Source organism: Notamacropus eugenii, chromosome 6 (assembly GCF_028372415.1).
Source record: "Notamacropus eugenii isolate mMacEug1 chromosome 6, mMacEug1.pri_v2, whole genome shotgun sequence".
Taxonomy (NCBI): Eukaryota; Metazoa; Chordata; class Mammalia; order Diprotodontia; family Macropodidae; genus Notamacropus; species Notamacropus eugenii.
The window spans coordinates 369,904,172-369,921,018 of NC_092877.1; the positions used below are offsets into that span (position 1 = coordinate 369,904,172).

A 16,847-nucleotide genomic window follows, 5' to 3' on the forward strand; every position below is an offset into this window, starting at 1 on the left:
TGAAATTTTAGCTGAGACTTGAAAGAAGGCAAGGAAGTGGAGATGAGAAAAGAGAATATACCAGCAAGGGACAATTTGTGGAGTTGGGAAATGGAGTGTCTTAGGTGAAGAATGGCAAGGAATCACTGAATGACCAAATACGTGAAGGTGCGAAGATGTCAGAAGAACGGAAAAGCAGGAATAATCAGACTATGAAGGGCTTTATATTTGATCCTAGAAGCCATTGGGAGCAATGGAGTTAGTTGAACAGGGAGAGGACATTGTCAGACCTTTGTTTCAGGCACATCACTGATTCCTAGAGTGCAGAGACTTAGGATTCAGGGACCCCACCAGCAGGTTATTGCAATAGTCAAAGCCTGGGCTGCCAAGGACTTGTACCAGGGTGGTAGTAAGGTCAAGGGAGAGAAGGGGCTAAAACAAAGATAGAAACAGCAGGACTGACAACTATTTGGATATGGAAGGTGACAGAGAATGAGAAGTGGAAAATAACACTTAGGTTTCAAGCCTGAGTGACTGGGACAACGGTGTGACCTGTGACAGTGATGGAGAAGTTAGGAAAGGGGAGGGTGGGGGAGGGGAGTTCAATTTTGAACATATACTGAGTTTAATATTTCTATGAGACAACCAGTTCGAGATGTCTAATAGTCAGTTGGAGATGGAGGATCATAGGTTGGGTGAGAAGTTAGGGATGGAAAAGTAGATCTGAGAGTCATTTGCCCTAGAGATAAAATAAACACAGGATTATAGAGCAAACTAATTCTATTGAAATACAGTAATCAAAATACTGGGAAAAGATCATGAGCTGCAGATTCAAAGCTGTGCTCTAGTTTATCAGTCATGGGAAAACATAAAGACATCCTACTGAAGAGCATGGTGGTTCATTCTCTGATTATACAACCTATAGCAAATGGCAGAGCTGGGAACCTGACTATTCAGTTCAACAGGCATTTATTAAATGCCCTCTACATGTAAGTCATTGTGCTAGATGGGGTGGAGGCACCAAAACAAAATTGTCCTGCCTTCAAGGAGTTTACTTTTTTGGTGGTGGATGGCGGGGGGGGGGGGGGGGGGGGGGGGGCGGGGGGGGACGCCTTTAGAACACATAAAAAGATAGGTACACTAAAACTTGTAGAGGGACAGAGGAATAATTTTGGGGGGAATCGGGAATGACATCCTAAAGGAAATGGTGTGATTAGGAGTCTTAGCAAGAAAGGAATGACTTTCCAGCATGTGTCAAATCGAGGGGTGGTGGGGTGGTGGTAGAAGATACACATTAATCTGCGGAAACAACTAGTTGGGCAATTTGACTGGAAGGCAAAATACATGAAGAGGAGTTATTAATGCCCGTCCACAAAGGTGAATAAAGTCACGCTGTGACTGAACAGTTTGTATTTTATCCTTGAAGCAATAACTGAAGATTTGTGATTAGGGCCGTGTCAGTTAAATCTTTGTTTTAGGAATATTAATTTGACAGCTGCACAGAAATGGAGAGGGGATAACCTGGATGCAGACAGCTATTACTTTATCCAGGTGAGGGGTGATGAGGTCCTATAATAGCTGGGGGAATGAGAAGAGGTAATAATGACAATTACTGAGAAATAGAATACTTATATAGAACTTTAAGGTTAAAAATTGTTTTATCATCTTATTTGAACTTCAAAAGTTTTATCATCTCATTTGAACTTCAAAACAAGCTTGTGATGGTGTTAGAAATATGCCCATTTTACAGATAAGGAAAGAATTTGAAATAGATCAAATGACCTACTCAATTTCAGAAAGCTAGTGTCTGAAGCACAATTCAAACTCATCTTTTTCACTCCAGGTCCTTCACTCTAAGCTCTTTGAAATCTAACAATCAACATGGTATTCTCTGGTGTGGGGTGAACATTCTGAAGGCCTTACAATATCGTGTCTTTGGTTATCTTTTAGAGATTGCTAGGTATTCTTGGAGCCAAAGGTCCTTAGCTTTAAGTTTTTGTAACTTCTAACTTGTAATTCCATTTTACTGTAACTCCAGGGAATTAAGCAGGTGGTGATGGAGGGAAAGTTTAATTCTAGAAAAGGAGAACCTGGGAAAAATATTAATAATATTCTGTGAACTGTTAATCTGATTCTCAAGAGTTTTTAGTAGCTCAAAAAAAGTGGTTCTCCAAGGTACTGGCACAGCCGGTGTCACTAACAACACATTCCACTTGTTAATTTCCTTCTGAAGGGACCAGTTCTTCATTTTCACTTTAATGTGATAATATTGCTTAATAAATCTGACTGGCTGTGTTTTGGAACTCTATTTTATGCTGAGCAATTGGCAAGGTTAGAGAGTAACAACCTCCAACACACTTGCATCAGTTAAAATATTGCTCATAAAATCTCCAAGAAAATGAAATAATTAGCAGATTAAATTCATTGATCAAAATTTAGATGCTACTATATGAAAACATTGCTATAGCTTTGTCACATCCCCAGGCTCTTCCCTCCCTCTCAAAAAAAACCCAACCATTATGCAAACAATTTATATTTGAGAGACTTTAAATGATACAGTCATAAATATTTTCCTGACATCTTAGTGGGAGTACAAGGAAAATCCTCACTGTTTTAATTAGTTTGCAAGCTGAGATGAAAAGTGGGTGATTGGTAACACTTAGGAGATGTTGAATATTTCACCTCTGAATGATGAGTGTGATGTTTCTTTTATAAAGGCCAACATTTTGTCTTTGTATGAGTAGATCAATTCTAATTATTCATGGCAAGTGGAAATAAAAAGCTTGACTTCTATGGCAATCTACCGGGAGTTCTTTCAGATTGAGGCAATGCACATATACATGGCTGCTTACAAAGAGTTGTGAGAAAAATAGTCAATATTCATGGGACATATTTTTGTAAAACTTTCAACACAGAATACTCAAGATTATGAATGCTGATGTAGATTTGCATTTTATTTTTACTGTTATGTTACATCTGGAGTATCTATAGCACCTGTCTTTAAAGAATTCAGATCATTTCTAGGGGGTTGTCTAATGAATATTTGAAACATTTCGGTGAAAGAAATGTTGTTTGCAGTTTCATCTTTTTAAAAAAAATATTTTTAAATATTCATTTTATTTTGAGTTCCAAATTCTTTCCTTTCCTCCAGATCCTCTCCTACTTAGAATGCAAGTAATATATCAATTATACATGTGAAATCATGTAAAACATTCCCATATTAGCCATACTTTTAAAAGATAAATAAAGTAAGACAATTATACTTCAATTTTTACTCAAAATTCATCGGTTCTCTCTTTGGAGGTGGATGGCATTTCGTTATGATAAATCCTTTGAAATTATCTTGGATTATTGTATTAACCCGAGTAGCCAAATCTTGCGCAGTTGATCATCATTGCAACACTACTGTTATGTACAATGTTCTTCTGATTCTGCTCACTTCATTTTACATCAATTTATATTCTTATATTCTTATATTTTTTTCTCCTGAAATCACCTTTCATTTCCCACAGCACAAGAGTACTTCATCACAATCATATGCCACAACTTGTTCAGCCATTCCCCAATTGATGAGCCATCTCCTTACTTTCAAATTGTCACCAAAAAAAATAATTGTGTGTGTGTATGTGTGTGTGTGTGTTCTTTTCCTTTTATTTCTTTGGCATATAGACCTCATAATGGTATTGTTGTGTCAAAGGATATACACAGTTTATAGACCTTTGGCCATAGTTTCAAATTGCTTTCCAGAATGATTAGACCAATTTATAACTCCACCAACAATTCCTTAGTGCACTTATTTCTCCTTTATCCCTCCAGCATCTATCATTTCTAATACATGAGGTGGTACCTTAGAGTTGTTTTAATTTGTTGTTTGTAATTTAACTGTTTTCAGTTTTTCTTGACTCTGTGACCTTATTTGTGGTTTTCTTGGCAAAGACATTAGTGTGGTTGGCCATTTCCTTCTCCAGCTCATTTTACAGATAAAGAAAATGAGGCCAACCAGTTTAAGTGACTTGCCCAGGATTATACAGTTAGTGTCTGAGGTTAGATTTGAACTCAGGTCTTCATGACTCCAAACCTGGTGCTTTATCCATTAAGCCACCCAACTGCCCTTGTTTTAATTTTCTTTTCTTTAATTAATAGTGATTTAGAGCATTTAAAAAATTAATTGTTGATAGCTTTGATTTCTTCTTCTGAAAACTACCTGTTTATATATACTTTAGCCACTTATCAATTGGGGAATGGCTCTTATTTTTATAAATTTTTCAGTTCTATACTCAGTGTATGTTTGAATAATGAAGTCTTTATCAGAGAAATTGTTGAAAATATTTTTTGATATTACTTCATTGTCTGTGGTATCTCTTAAGCAAAATGTAGTTTCCTTGATTCTGTCCTTTAATAGGGTCTGTTTTTCTTTTGCTGTGCCTGAGATCATGATTGCTGCCCTTGCCTTTTTTACTTCAGCTGAAGCATATTAGATTCCATCCTAGCCCTTTATTTTAACTGTGTGTCTTTCCAGGTCTCTTATAAACAACATATTGCTGGATTCTGGTTTATAATCCATTCTGCTACCTACTTCTGTTTTATAGGTGAGCTCATCACATTCACAGTTGTGATTGCTAACTGTATTTCCCTCTATGCCATTATCTTCTTTTTCTTTTCTTTTTATTCTACCCTCATCAAAAGTCTATTTTTATTTTTACCACTGCCTGCCTTAACATGCTCTCCCCTTTTCCATTCTCACCCCTTTCCCTTATCCTCTTTTCCTTCCAATTGCCTATTGGGTAAGTTAGATTTCTATATACAACTGAATCAACTAAATGTGTGTCTGTGTGTATACTGAGTGCACTGACAGTACACACACACACACACACACACACACACACACACACACACAGAGTTCTAATTCAAACTAGTTCAAACAATTCTAATGAGAATGAGGTTTAAGCATTGTCTGCCACCCTTCTCCCTTAATTCCCCTTCCATTTTAGAAGCTCTTCCTGGTATAGCTCTTTTATGTGAGAAAATTTTCCTCATTTTACCTCTCCCTTTCCTCTCTTTCCCTCTTTCTACCCTTTTGCATCATTTTTTGACATCATTTCAACTTAATCCACTTATACCCATTGCTTCTTGCCTCTACAAACTCCTTTTAATTGCCCTCAAAATGTTAAAGTTCTTAGGAAGTACATGTATCATCTTTTCATTTAGGAATGTAAACAGTTTAACTTTATTGATTTTTTAAATGACTGTTCTTTCATGCTTACCATTTCACACTTCTCTTCAATCTTCTGTTTGAATGTCAGATTTTCTATTCAGCTCTGGTCTTTCATTAGGAATACTTGAAATTCCTGTTTCAGTGAATATCCATTTTTTTGTCCTTGAAGGATTACACTCAGTTTTGCCAAGAAGTAATTAGTTGTAATTCTATCTTCTTTACCTTGTGGAATTTAATATTTCAAGTTCTCTGTTCCTTTAAGTTGGAAACTGCATAGTCTTTTGTGATCTTGATTGTAGCTCCACAATATTTGAAGTCTTTCCTTTTGGCTGCTTGAATTATCGTTTCTTTGACCTATGAGTTATTGAATTTGATAATAATATTCCTGGGAGTTTTAATTTTTCAGTTTCTTTTGGGAAGTCATCAGTGTATTCTTTTAATGTCTATTTTATCCTTAGCATCTAAGATATTGGGGTAATTTTTCTTGATAATTTCTTAAAATATGATGTTTAGGGTCTTTCTTTGATCATGGCTTTCAGTTAATACAATAATTCTTAAATTATCTCTTTCTGATCTGTTTTTCAGATTAGTTGTTTTCCTCATGAGAGAGTTCACATTTTCTACTATTTTTTTCATTATTTTGACTTTGCTTCTTGATGCCTGATCGAGTCATTAGCTTCCAATTGTTCAATTCTAATTTTTAAGGAATTATTTTCTTCAGTGAGATTTTATGCCTTTTTTTCCCCATTTGGCCAATTAAGCTTTTTAAAGAATTCTTGTCTTCAGTCAGTTTTTGTCTTTTTTTTTTTTTTAACCATTAGGCCAACTCACCTCTTTTTAAGGTTTTATTTTCTTATCTTTTGGTTTCTCTTTTATAAAGCTATTAATTTTCTTTTCATAATTTTCTTGCATCACTCTCATTTCTTTTCCCATTTCTTTTCTATTACTGTTCACTCTTTCTTTAGCTTTTTCCAGGAATTCTTGTTCGGAGTGAGTCCAATTAGCATTTTTCTCTGAGGCTTCTTTTGGTAGCTATTTTCTCATTGTTATGTTCTTCTGAGCTTGTGTCTTGGTCTTCTCTGCATCCTTAGTTGCTTTTTATAGTTAAATTCTTTTTGTTATTGTTGTTGCTTGTATACTTTTCTAACCCATTTCTTGACTTTGAATTTTATATTAAAATTGGGCTCTGCTTACCTTTTGATACTTCCATTTTTAGAGTTAGTTCTTGGAGTCAAGGGTGCTTCCAAGGTTCTGTAATCCTGGGTGGTGTGGTCACTGCTCTCCTGGTCTGTGCAATGGTCTTTACCCAGAAGGGTCCCTGTTCCCAGAAGCCACGAGCACTCTTTGCTTTGGAACTGTGACACAAGCTTCTACTCCCTTGTGTTCCACCCCCAAAGCTCCTATTCACCCTGGAACTGGGACCCCAAACTACATTCGGGCAAAAGAGATTCCAATCAGCATCAGCTGTACCCAGTAACAACAAAGGGTATCCGGTAATCTCTTTCTAAGCAGTTGTCTGACCCCCTTCCTATCTCTGGGCTGAGAACTTCCAAAGCTGTTGCTAGTGTTGCTGGCAATGCTGTTGCACTGCCACATGTGTGAGCCCTGGATAGATCTCTATCAGAGCTCCACCCTGGTGTTACAGATTTCTCCCGCTCATCATTCTTTAGACCAGAAAAAAAAAAATCTCGCCCCAACCTTTTGTTGGATTTGCTACTCCAAAATTTGATTTGCGACATTCTTTTAAAATTGTTTGGAGGGAACGTTGGTAGAGTGACTGAGTGACTACCCTTAATCTTCCAACTTGGCTACACCCTCAATTTTATTTCTGAGCTGAGGAAACTAAGTCATAACTTTTCAGAGGTGGCTGTTATATTTTCCAAGTGAATACAAACACTGTACTTTTCATGATAATGCTATCTCCTTGCTGATAATGTCCACAATTTTTTTAGAATAGTAATTTCAATAGCTGGCTAATTTTTCAATCACATCCCTCCCCCTTTTTCTATTTCATAGAGTGCTTATACATTTCTGAATTTGGCATGGTATACTTGCATGTACTTTTCTTTACTGAGACTAGGGAAAAGAGAATTCTACTGATGAAATTATTATAAAAATGGTGCCTGTTGGAAGTTAGAAGGAGATAGTTCCTTATGAGCAAGGGACAATTTCATGCTTTCCTTTCTATCCCCACAATGCCTGGTATGTAGTAGATGCTTAAAAAATGCTTGTTGATTTGACTATTGAAATATCAAATGTTTTAAAATGATTTTTTTGGATAATTTTGAAATGCCTATTGGTATATTTTTGGTAATGATGGAACATATCCATTTAATCTATTGATATGTTTTTGTTAGGTGCCTACCTATAATGTACCAGGCATTCTGCTTTAATGAAGATATTTTACATGGGGAGGAGAAGAGAGTGAAGGTAAGGAGCAGCCTATGAAAAATGAATTAAGTGGTGATATTTATATCCCCAGAAAATGGAAGTGAGAAGTCCCCAAAAGTCTTTTCTAAAGAGAACTATGTCTATGGGTTCATTTCTTTTTCTTTCCTGGGCTGCACTCATTCCTGACTCTTGGGATTTCTTTTACCATCATGCCCCAGAAACATTTGTACCCTGGAAAACTCCTCTGCTCTATAGTCTTCTCACCCTGGAAGATCCTTCTGCCTCAGAGACCCCTTTCTCTGCTTTGTGCTTCTTCCCAGAATCTTGATTGTAAGGAAATGTTCATGCTCACACCTTCAGTTCTCTCTTCTGTCTATTCTTTCCTGTGGTATTAACAAATAAATGAATTCCATGAACAAACCAATTCAATGTCTAAAGATGTTTAGTTGCTTCTTCCCCTTTTCTTCCTGAATAGAGCATGAGTTCCCTGAGGGCAGGGACTACGTTGTTTTTGTGGCTCTATCCCTAAAACACAACAAGGCATGCTACTGGCTTCATAGAAGCTGGTTGAGTTGGGTTTAACTGTTGTTGATCATTTAAAATCATGCATTTCCTTTTAAAAAAGAAATGGCCAAGAAGTGAATGTTTCCATTGGGGATGGAGTAACTCAAGAAGAGTGTTCTATGCAATGTTGTCTATAACACAGACGCGGTAAACGATATGTTTCAGAAATTGTCAGCCATTAGCAGGTAATGAAGTTATTGCAGATCCATATAAACGTGTTCCATAGTAATGTGATGAGATCTGTGCTGAAACTGGTAGACAGTATTTTTACATTGGTGGAACAACATTTACTATGGATGAGTTCCCCAGAATGGTCAAACGAAAATTAAAATGCAAGTCAATATGCTGCAGACATTTAAAGAGACTGCAAGTCCTTGGGGAGTGGGCCTGAGTGCTTTTCAGAAACACATCCAGCACCAGTGCCAAGAGCAGGAAATCAACAGGAAAGAGAATGTCTTCAATGCATCAGGCAGCCCCAGGGCTCTCCCGTCCCCTCCATGTGAATCTCCAGTTGATTCAGCTGGTTAGACCCAGGTGCTCCGAGGTCAAGGTCACATTCCCATGTAGCCTGTTAGTTGGCTTCTTCTTCCACAGACAATGGCCACTTCCCGAACCTTCTGAGCCCAGACCCTAATCATATTGATGCAGGTCTGGGGTCTCTATTAGAAGTGACTCAAAAGGATTCTAGCCAGTGTCCACAAATGGAGGTTAAGCAGAATGTCTAGAGGCTGAGGGAAAGTAGTGGAGTCTTTGGAAATGCTGTCAAGCTCCAAAGCAATTGATAATATATGGGATCCACAACCTGGCCCCGAGTCTCCATTCTCAAAATGAGGAGCCCCAGGGGCTAAGTTCAGAGACCACAGAAAGTCTCACTTACCTACATATGCACACCCAATAAATTTTACATGTACATGTAAACATGAATATAAACTTATGTATAAAATATGCACGATATGTAAGTGCACATTATATATACCGCCATATATGACATATAGTCCAGTATATAAGCACATATTATATATGTTATATGTAAATACTTATGTATATTATAAATATACACATGACATATAAGCACGTTATACATACTGTTACATATTATAGTCAAGTATATGGTATATACATGATATATAAGCACACAGATATACTGTTACATAGTCAAGTATGTACTATACACAAAACATAAATTAGCACATATTATACATACTATTGCATATTATATAGTTGAGTATACAATATACACATGATATATATATAAGCAAACACATATACTGTTATAAATGTACTTACATATACACACATATGCCTATGTTTATATATCTAAGTATAGAGGGAGTTGGAGGAAAGAATGGGGAGAAAGATTAAAAGGAGGGAGACAGAGAGACAGAGAGAGAGAGAGAGAGGAGACAGAGGGAGAGAAAGAGAGAGACTGGTATGGAGAACTGTCATTTAAAAAGTACATCCAAGGATGCACACGATCAACTTATCTGTACTTTATGCTCTTGGGAGAGTTGCGTGTGGGGGGAGAGAAATAGTAATTTAAATGACTTGCCTACAGTCATCTAGCTTATAGGTGCCCATCAGAGGCAAAACTCGGACCCAGATCTTTCTGACTCTAAGACCAGCCACTTGATCCTTCAGGGCTGCATGGAGTTAACCGTGTCTGATAAAAATAGGACAAAACTATCATTAAGTTTCTTAGTAAAGAGGAAATTCAGAAACATAAAAATAAGCGAATCATAATTACTAGTCTTCCTATTTTTTTCTTCACTGCTATGGTAGATAACCCATCATTATTTGTGGAGTGATTGCACGGTCTTTGTCTGCCAGGCTTCCATTACAAAACCCAGAGGATTTGTTTTGTAAAGCAATAATTTGGAAGGACAACATTTCAGCTATTCCACCTAAAACAAGGAGTCGCTTCCCCCCCTCCTACTCCTCCACCCCAACTCTACTTATCTTTTGTTCTACAATAACTACCATATAACCTAGTTACCTTTTTTTAAACAAAAGATGGTCCAGTGAAAGGAAGAATGAGGATGGAGGGGACCTAGATTCGAAGCCTATTTTGCCTATTTATCAACATGTTTTAATTTTGATGCTTTTAATATTTTGTCATTGGGCTGGGGGTTTTGAAATTTGACTATGACATTCCTATGAGTCTTCCTCATAGAATCTCTTTTAAGTGGTGATCGATGTATTTTTTGCTATTTCAATTCCCCCCACCCACCCCATTCTAACACTTCAGGACAATTTTCTTTGATTATTTCTTATATTATTGTATCAAGATTCTTCTTTGGATCATGACTTTCAGTAAAAAGTCAAATTATTTTTATATTCCTCTTGATTTATTCTCCAAATCTGTTTTTCTTACAAGATGTTCCACTTTCTCTTCTATTTTTCCATTATTTATATTTTAACTATTTTTTGATCTCTCATAATTTTTCTGACTTCACTTTGTCCAATTCTAATTTTCAAGGTGTCATTTTCTTCCTTAAGATTCTGGATCTCCTTTTCTAATTGGTTGACTTTTCTTTCATAATCTTGTTTTTCTTGGAATATTTTGTTTTATTTAGCTTTTCCTCCATCTCTGTCATTTGATTTTTACAGTCTTTTTAATCTTCCATAAATTCTTTTCAGGCTGGTGACTATTTGACATTACTCTTTGGGGGTTTCTTTACTGCGATATCCTGCTTTGAAGATGAGTCCCGGTCACCTCTATTCTCATAATAGCTTTCTGTTGTTGGATTCTTTCTCCTTTGCCTATGTATTTTTTTTGTGGTAATAGCTTAATTTTCATAATCACTTCTAGCTCTGGGGTATGGGGAATCATGCCTCTTGCCTCAGAGCTTCAGTTCTCACCTCTACATCCAAGCTCCTGCAAGTGCCCGCAGACAGAGGCTTTCTGTCCCACTCCTGTACTCACTGGGTGTGCGGGAGCCTTCTCACCCCATAGTTCTTCACAGCACAGCTGGGTCTGATGTTCCTTATCAACAGAGGTTCTCTCAATTTTCCCAGGCTCAAACTGCCCGCGCTATCTGGGAGTGAAAGTTCCTGTGGCTGGAGCAGAGGCATCCTCTCAAACCAACCAGCCCTAGGGCTTACCTCACTAGCCTGGAGGTGTTTACTCCCACAGGGACCAAACCTTGGCCTGGGATTTTTGTACCTATCTTCTTGAATTGTCCCAGGAAGCCCCCCGTTGTGCCCCTATTCTCATTTATCTCCACTCACACTTTGGTACTTCCCCCTTCCCAAAGGCAACAGGACACTAGTTAAGAAATTTGATTTTGCAGACTTTGGAAGAGGGATGAGATATTTGGGCGTTTTTTTCTTTTTTTCATTATCCCAGGCTGGGACCATTTCAAGAGGAAGAAATGGGAAAGAAAAGCACTTGAGTAGGGAGGTACAAAGGATCGCTTTGGAGTACTTGGGAAATAGATTTTGTTGTTGATAGGGGAGTTTGATGAATTTGTCTGAACATAGTATCATCATTTTTCCCCAAAGCTGACTAATTTCTCCCATTTTGAGACTTCTCCTTTTGAAGCTGTTGAGAATTTGAATGGGCTTTGGAATGTGAGTGCTAGTCTCACAGAGGTGTTAGCTAACAATACAGGGCAAACCTGGATAACATTCCATCCTGTCTTTTTGGCTCAAAATGTGCTCATAATAGCAATGAAAAAGGTCCCCAGGGCCCAATCCTGTCACTTGGAGTGGTCTCCTGGCTCTCTTCAACCAGAGTTGCTGATACCACACTCCCTTTCTCTTTACTAAAACCTCATTTCTTACCAGGCAACACAGCATAGTGGAACAAACACTGAATTTGAACCCAAAAGACCTGTGTTCGAAAACTGCCTGTTATTCATTACCTGGGGGCTTTCGATAAGTTCATTTACCAAACTAGGTATCAGTTGGCCTAGACATATTTTAAGATTCCTCCCAGCTCTAAACTGATGTTTGTTGCTACCAACAATCTATGAATGTGTAAGAAAGGAGATATGGAAATGCTCAGAAACAACTGCTTCAGCTCCATCCCTGCAGGTGGGAGACATTTTTTTCCCCACACAATCAAACTCTTGGAACTGGAAGGATCCTCAGTGGCCAGACAGGGAAAGGAAACTCCTCTAGCCTTTGTTTGATGATTTTCATTTTTTAAAAATGTTTTTGATTGATATATTTTGTTTTAACGTCACCCAAATTTCCTCCAGTACCCCTCCCCCTTTCCTTCCTAGAGAGCCATCCATTAGAATAAAGAAAATTTTTAGAGAAAAAAAGGAAGAGAACTCACAAAACTGAGACACATTTTAAAAAATCTATCTCTGCAATGGATTCCCCACCTCTTCCAAGGATAGGGCACAGTGGTCTTCTCATCGCTCTTTTTTGGGGCCAAGCTTGTCCTTCGTAATGAGCTTAAAGACATTATTAGAAGCCTGTACTGGGGGTGGGGCTCTATGTCCTTCCTCTAACTTCCCTTCCATCCTTGTTCTTCTCATTCCCTTTCCTTTCCACCCTTTCCCCATATTCTTGCCACATGAAGTAGGTGGGAGCAGTGGGAGGACTGAAGTAGGTGACTGGATTTTGATGTACATAAAGCCTTAAAAGACAATCGTTTTGCCAGGTACTTCCCACCCTATTCCCCACCCTGGAAGCTTACTTGGAAGATGCTCTGCCACTGGAAAAAGTCATCACACCTACAGGCTCTTGATCCTGGATATGGAAAGCCAATAGCCAAAGACATAGCTAGCATATAATTGAATTGTAAGCCAGAATGTGAATTGCTGTCAACTTTCAATGAGCAGTAGATATGAGGGATGAGAATGACACGATTAATCCAAATTCTTATTGAAGTAGTGTGGCTACAGAGGGCAGGCTTTACAGTCCTTCCCCTGGCACACAGTGGCTATGTGACCATGGATCAATCACTTAAGCCCTCAGTGACCTTAGAAAGTCTCGAAGATTGTGCTTTATAGACTCCTTATATGTGTTCGTGGGTATAGAATTTCTACAACTGTCTATCTGTCCATCTGTCCACACATACACAGATTGAAAATTTTAATGTCAACTCTTTTCTTGATTCTAATGGCAAGGAAAAGAAAAGGAATCCCCTGAATTATTTACAAATCAGATAACTGAGTTGATTTTGTTTCTGTCAGATGTTAGATTCTTCCCCTTCTAGAACTTCCTCTTGAGTTAGAAACCTCAGAACTAATGTGAGAAAGAGTGCATGATTTAAAACTTTCAAGTGTTTTCAATCCACCTTCATCAGATACCGTGATTCATAAAAGACAGTGTTAGCACTAGAAGTTTGGTGAGAATCATACTCACAATTTGTTTATTATAAAAAAAATTTCATCAGGTGACACTGAAAGATAAACATAACATGAAATCAGAGCTGTATGCAGGAAATTATTCCTTTATCATGGAATCCCAGAAATACTTACAGACCATGGAAAAATGTGGGAGGCAGAGACTGCTTCCTCTGGCATTTCTACTCATGTCACTGGCTACCTGTACTCATAATCGCCATTAGCTTAGTCAGCCTGCAATGGTTTTCATTATCACATCATTTCTGACTGGGATGCTGGATTTGGAGTCAGAGGTCCTAAGTTCAAAGCCTAGGTCTAGCAATCACTAGACTGGACAGGCCATTGTATTTTTCTGAGCCTTCAGTTTTCTCTTCTGAAAAATGAAAGATTTGAATTTGTTGACCTTTGAGGTCCCTTTTAGCCTTCAAGTTAAGATTCTATGATGCTATAATGCAGAATGATCATTCAATCAGTGGACAGGAACATTCTGAAGGCCTGTCCTCTCCCTTCTATTGATGCCTTCATCAACATCAGTGTCCAGTGATGTTATGGAATTAATAGTAGGGAATCCTTGACTTGCTCCAGTGAGGCTGTGCCCCCTAATGCCCTAGGGGAGTTCTATTCCTACAGGAAGTGAGGCTGTGCCCCCTAATGCCCTAGGGGAGTTCTATTCCTACAGGAAATCAAAGAGAAGCAGCTTTACCTGTTGCAATACAAATCACAGTAGACAATTAATAAATTTTGGAAATTTCGGATAGCTTCTACAATAGATACATCAGTCAGGCCTCTGGGAAGCTTATCTGAAAATGAATCTTACACAAAGTGCTGACGTAAAGCTTTTTTGCAAATATGAATTATCATTATTTTAAAAAATCTCAAATTTTAATCTGTACAGTACTTTACAGATGTTGGTTTGCAGATGTTTCCTTAATGTAAAGAACGTTTCATATCTCAAACTGAAATGCCAACCCCCAATTGTGGATCAATGATCACATCCATTTCTCTACATAAGTATACATAGATATAGCAGTTACTTTTTCATACACATAGTTAATAATTAAATATAAAAATTATGATTTATACATTACTACAAATCTTTTAAAAAGACCAAGTCTAGAGAGAACAAGAAATTATTTAGAAAATTACAAGAGAGCTTGGTGATTCTCCATATCTGTCGGTGGGGGATCAAAGAGAGAGACTCATATTTTCCTTTTTTAATTGAATATGATTATGGCAAATTAGTTGCCTGAGAATAAAAAAAATGATAACAGGAATAATAACTTCTTTTCAAAAGTACTTCAAGCTCCAAATCCCTGCTCTTCTAAGAATTCTTTCATGGGGTTTGGTTGAGGGTATTGACAAATCAGGAAGAGAAATCCAATCTTTTACATTTAAAGAGGTGGCAGGGACTATTTTTCTGGTTTCTAACGATTGTGTCCTCATTAGACAGCTGCTCTCCCGCCATATTCTTTGACATTTTCTTCCTCCCTTTGATTAAAAATACCCATCTACCTTCACAGGCAATTAACCCTGTTCCCAAGTGAGAATATTCATTCTGTTGACCAAATGGGAAACAGACATTAACTGGAAACCACTATTCCAGAGTAAAGCATTACGTACAGTTGGGGTAGATTTAGTGGACATCAACCTGGATCTTCCTTCATTCTTTCATGAGCAGCTCATATCCAATTTCAGCTGCACTCACTTTTTTTTTTAACCTGAAATTAAAATCTTGAAGCATCCCCCCCTCCTCAGTTAGTCACCCTCTTCTAATTACAGTGAGTTTGGTGCACAGTTTTTTTTCTCTCAAGGAAAGTTCCAGATTTCTGCTGTCCAGGGAAGTCAGTCTGTCTTTGGCCTTTGTAACTTCTTTTTAGATCACCACACCCGACACTTCTTTTCTGGATTCATATAATCATTCTTGCGGCACATAAAGGCTTCTGAAAACTCTGGAGAGTTCTGCAAAGTTCCAATGATCCTTCAAAACAAAAAAAGAAGTCACTTTCAGTGGTGTGTTCAAACCCAATAGAGTTAGTTTGGGCATCAACAGGTCTTTGGCAGTCTTCTTTAAAATAAAAAAAGGTACATTGCCTTGACTGATCTGATCTATCCATTCAAGAGCTTCTATGCAAACAAAGCAACATCTTTCATATGGAATATACTCCAATGCCCCAGTGGTTCAGGGATCTCCGATTCCATGGTTACAAGAATGCTGTTCATTGGCACAGATTACCACCCCTCCTTTCTTTCTTGGTAGAAAGTTTTCATGAAGTATTGTGGCTGAAAACCCAAATCCAAACCAAAACCATAAAACAATTCATCTCCTGATAGGACCAACCTTGTTTTGATAAAGAGCTGCTCTGACCTCAGCCAAGCAGGGACCTAGATAATAGACTGAGCCTGTACTTTAAACTTTTCAGCCTGATAAGACCTGGATGAACTTGTGCTCCCTTGGAATATAGCTGTCCATGTCATGGACCACCTCCATGTCATGGGGGGGCATCAGAAGATGACCTTGGCAGAAGACTGCAAAATTTGTGGTGTTGAAAGTCTCAAAGGAATCAAAGTAAGTGCTAATTAAATATCACCAGTAATTACCATGGCATCTGTGGAGACTAACCAAAGCCCAAAATGTTATTTATAAGTAAAATAGTGTCTCGTGCTAATAGAACCAGCTGTGGCACAGTGGATAGTATTGAACTTTTTCCAGTACTATTTCAGAGCCTTACTAACTCTGTGATCCTGAGCAAGTGACTTAAAAGTCGGAGACTCAGTTCCCTCATCTGTAAAATGATTAATAACATCTACCTCCCAGGTTGCTGTGCTGATCAAATAAGATCACAAATTGGAAGTGCTCACTGTAAATCTTTGAGTACTACATGATTGTGAGATATATTTTTAAAATTATTATTATTATTATTACCAGTAGTAATAAAATTGGCAGCTGATGGGAGGCACCAGTAGAAGCTGCTTCAGTGAAGGATTTTCCTGAGCAAGCAAGTTTCTCATAAAACAAAGCCCAGAAACCCCACCACCTGACAATGTCACCTGAGTCCTATTATGGTGAGAAGTCAATGCTTTAATAAGTATCTGACTTAGAGAGCTAGAAACTAAAATTTAAATAGAACGATGGCTTTACTTTCTAAAAATTCTGATTTACTAAATTACAAGAAAATGATTTAGACACTGAAGGGGTAGATATCATGAAGGAAAAATGAAGTGTTTTTTTCTTTCCCAGCATCGATATGCTATATCTACTTAGACTTATTAGAAGAAAAACAATGGCCAATATTTCATGTGAATTAATAGTAATAAACTCCAAATAATTTTCCAGATTAGGGCAAATATTAGCACAACAGACAGCAACTACTTAAATGGATTTCAGATGGTCAGCAAAT

The 16,847-nt window shown here is 37.7% G+C and overlaps 1 protein-coding gene and 1 long non-coding RNA gene across 5 annotated transcripts in view; one reads left to right on the forward strand and one right to left on the reverse strand.

The window, feature by feature from the left end:
• The first annotated feature begins 7,551 nt into the window (after window positions 1–7,551).
• The window catches only part of LOC140510223 (uncharacterized), a 31,586-nt gene continuing 22,290 nt past the window's right edge, over window positions 7,552–16,847 (forward strand). Inside the window, exons 1-2 of the long non-coding RNA XR_011969154.1 lie at window positions 7,552–7,624; window positions 15,870–16,015. This is a non-coding gene — a long non-coding RNA (uncharacterized lncRNA). The remainder of the gene's footprint in view (window positions 7,625–15,869; window positions 16,016–16,847) is intronic.
• Window positions 13,448–16,847, reverse strand: part of MME (membrane metalloendopeptidase) — a 130,232-nt gene continuing 126,832 nt past the window's right edge. For all 4 annotated transcript variants that reach the window (XM_072618674.1, XM_072618675.1, XM_072618676.1 and 1 more), the window contains one exon: window positions 13,448–15,427. In XM_072618674.1, the coding sequence (XP_072474775.1) occupies window positions 15,328–15,427 (100 nt within the window). In that variant the 3' untranslated portion in view covers window positions 13,448–15,327. The remainder of the gene's footprint in view (window positions 15,428–16,847) is intronic.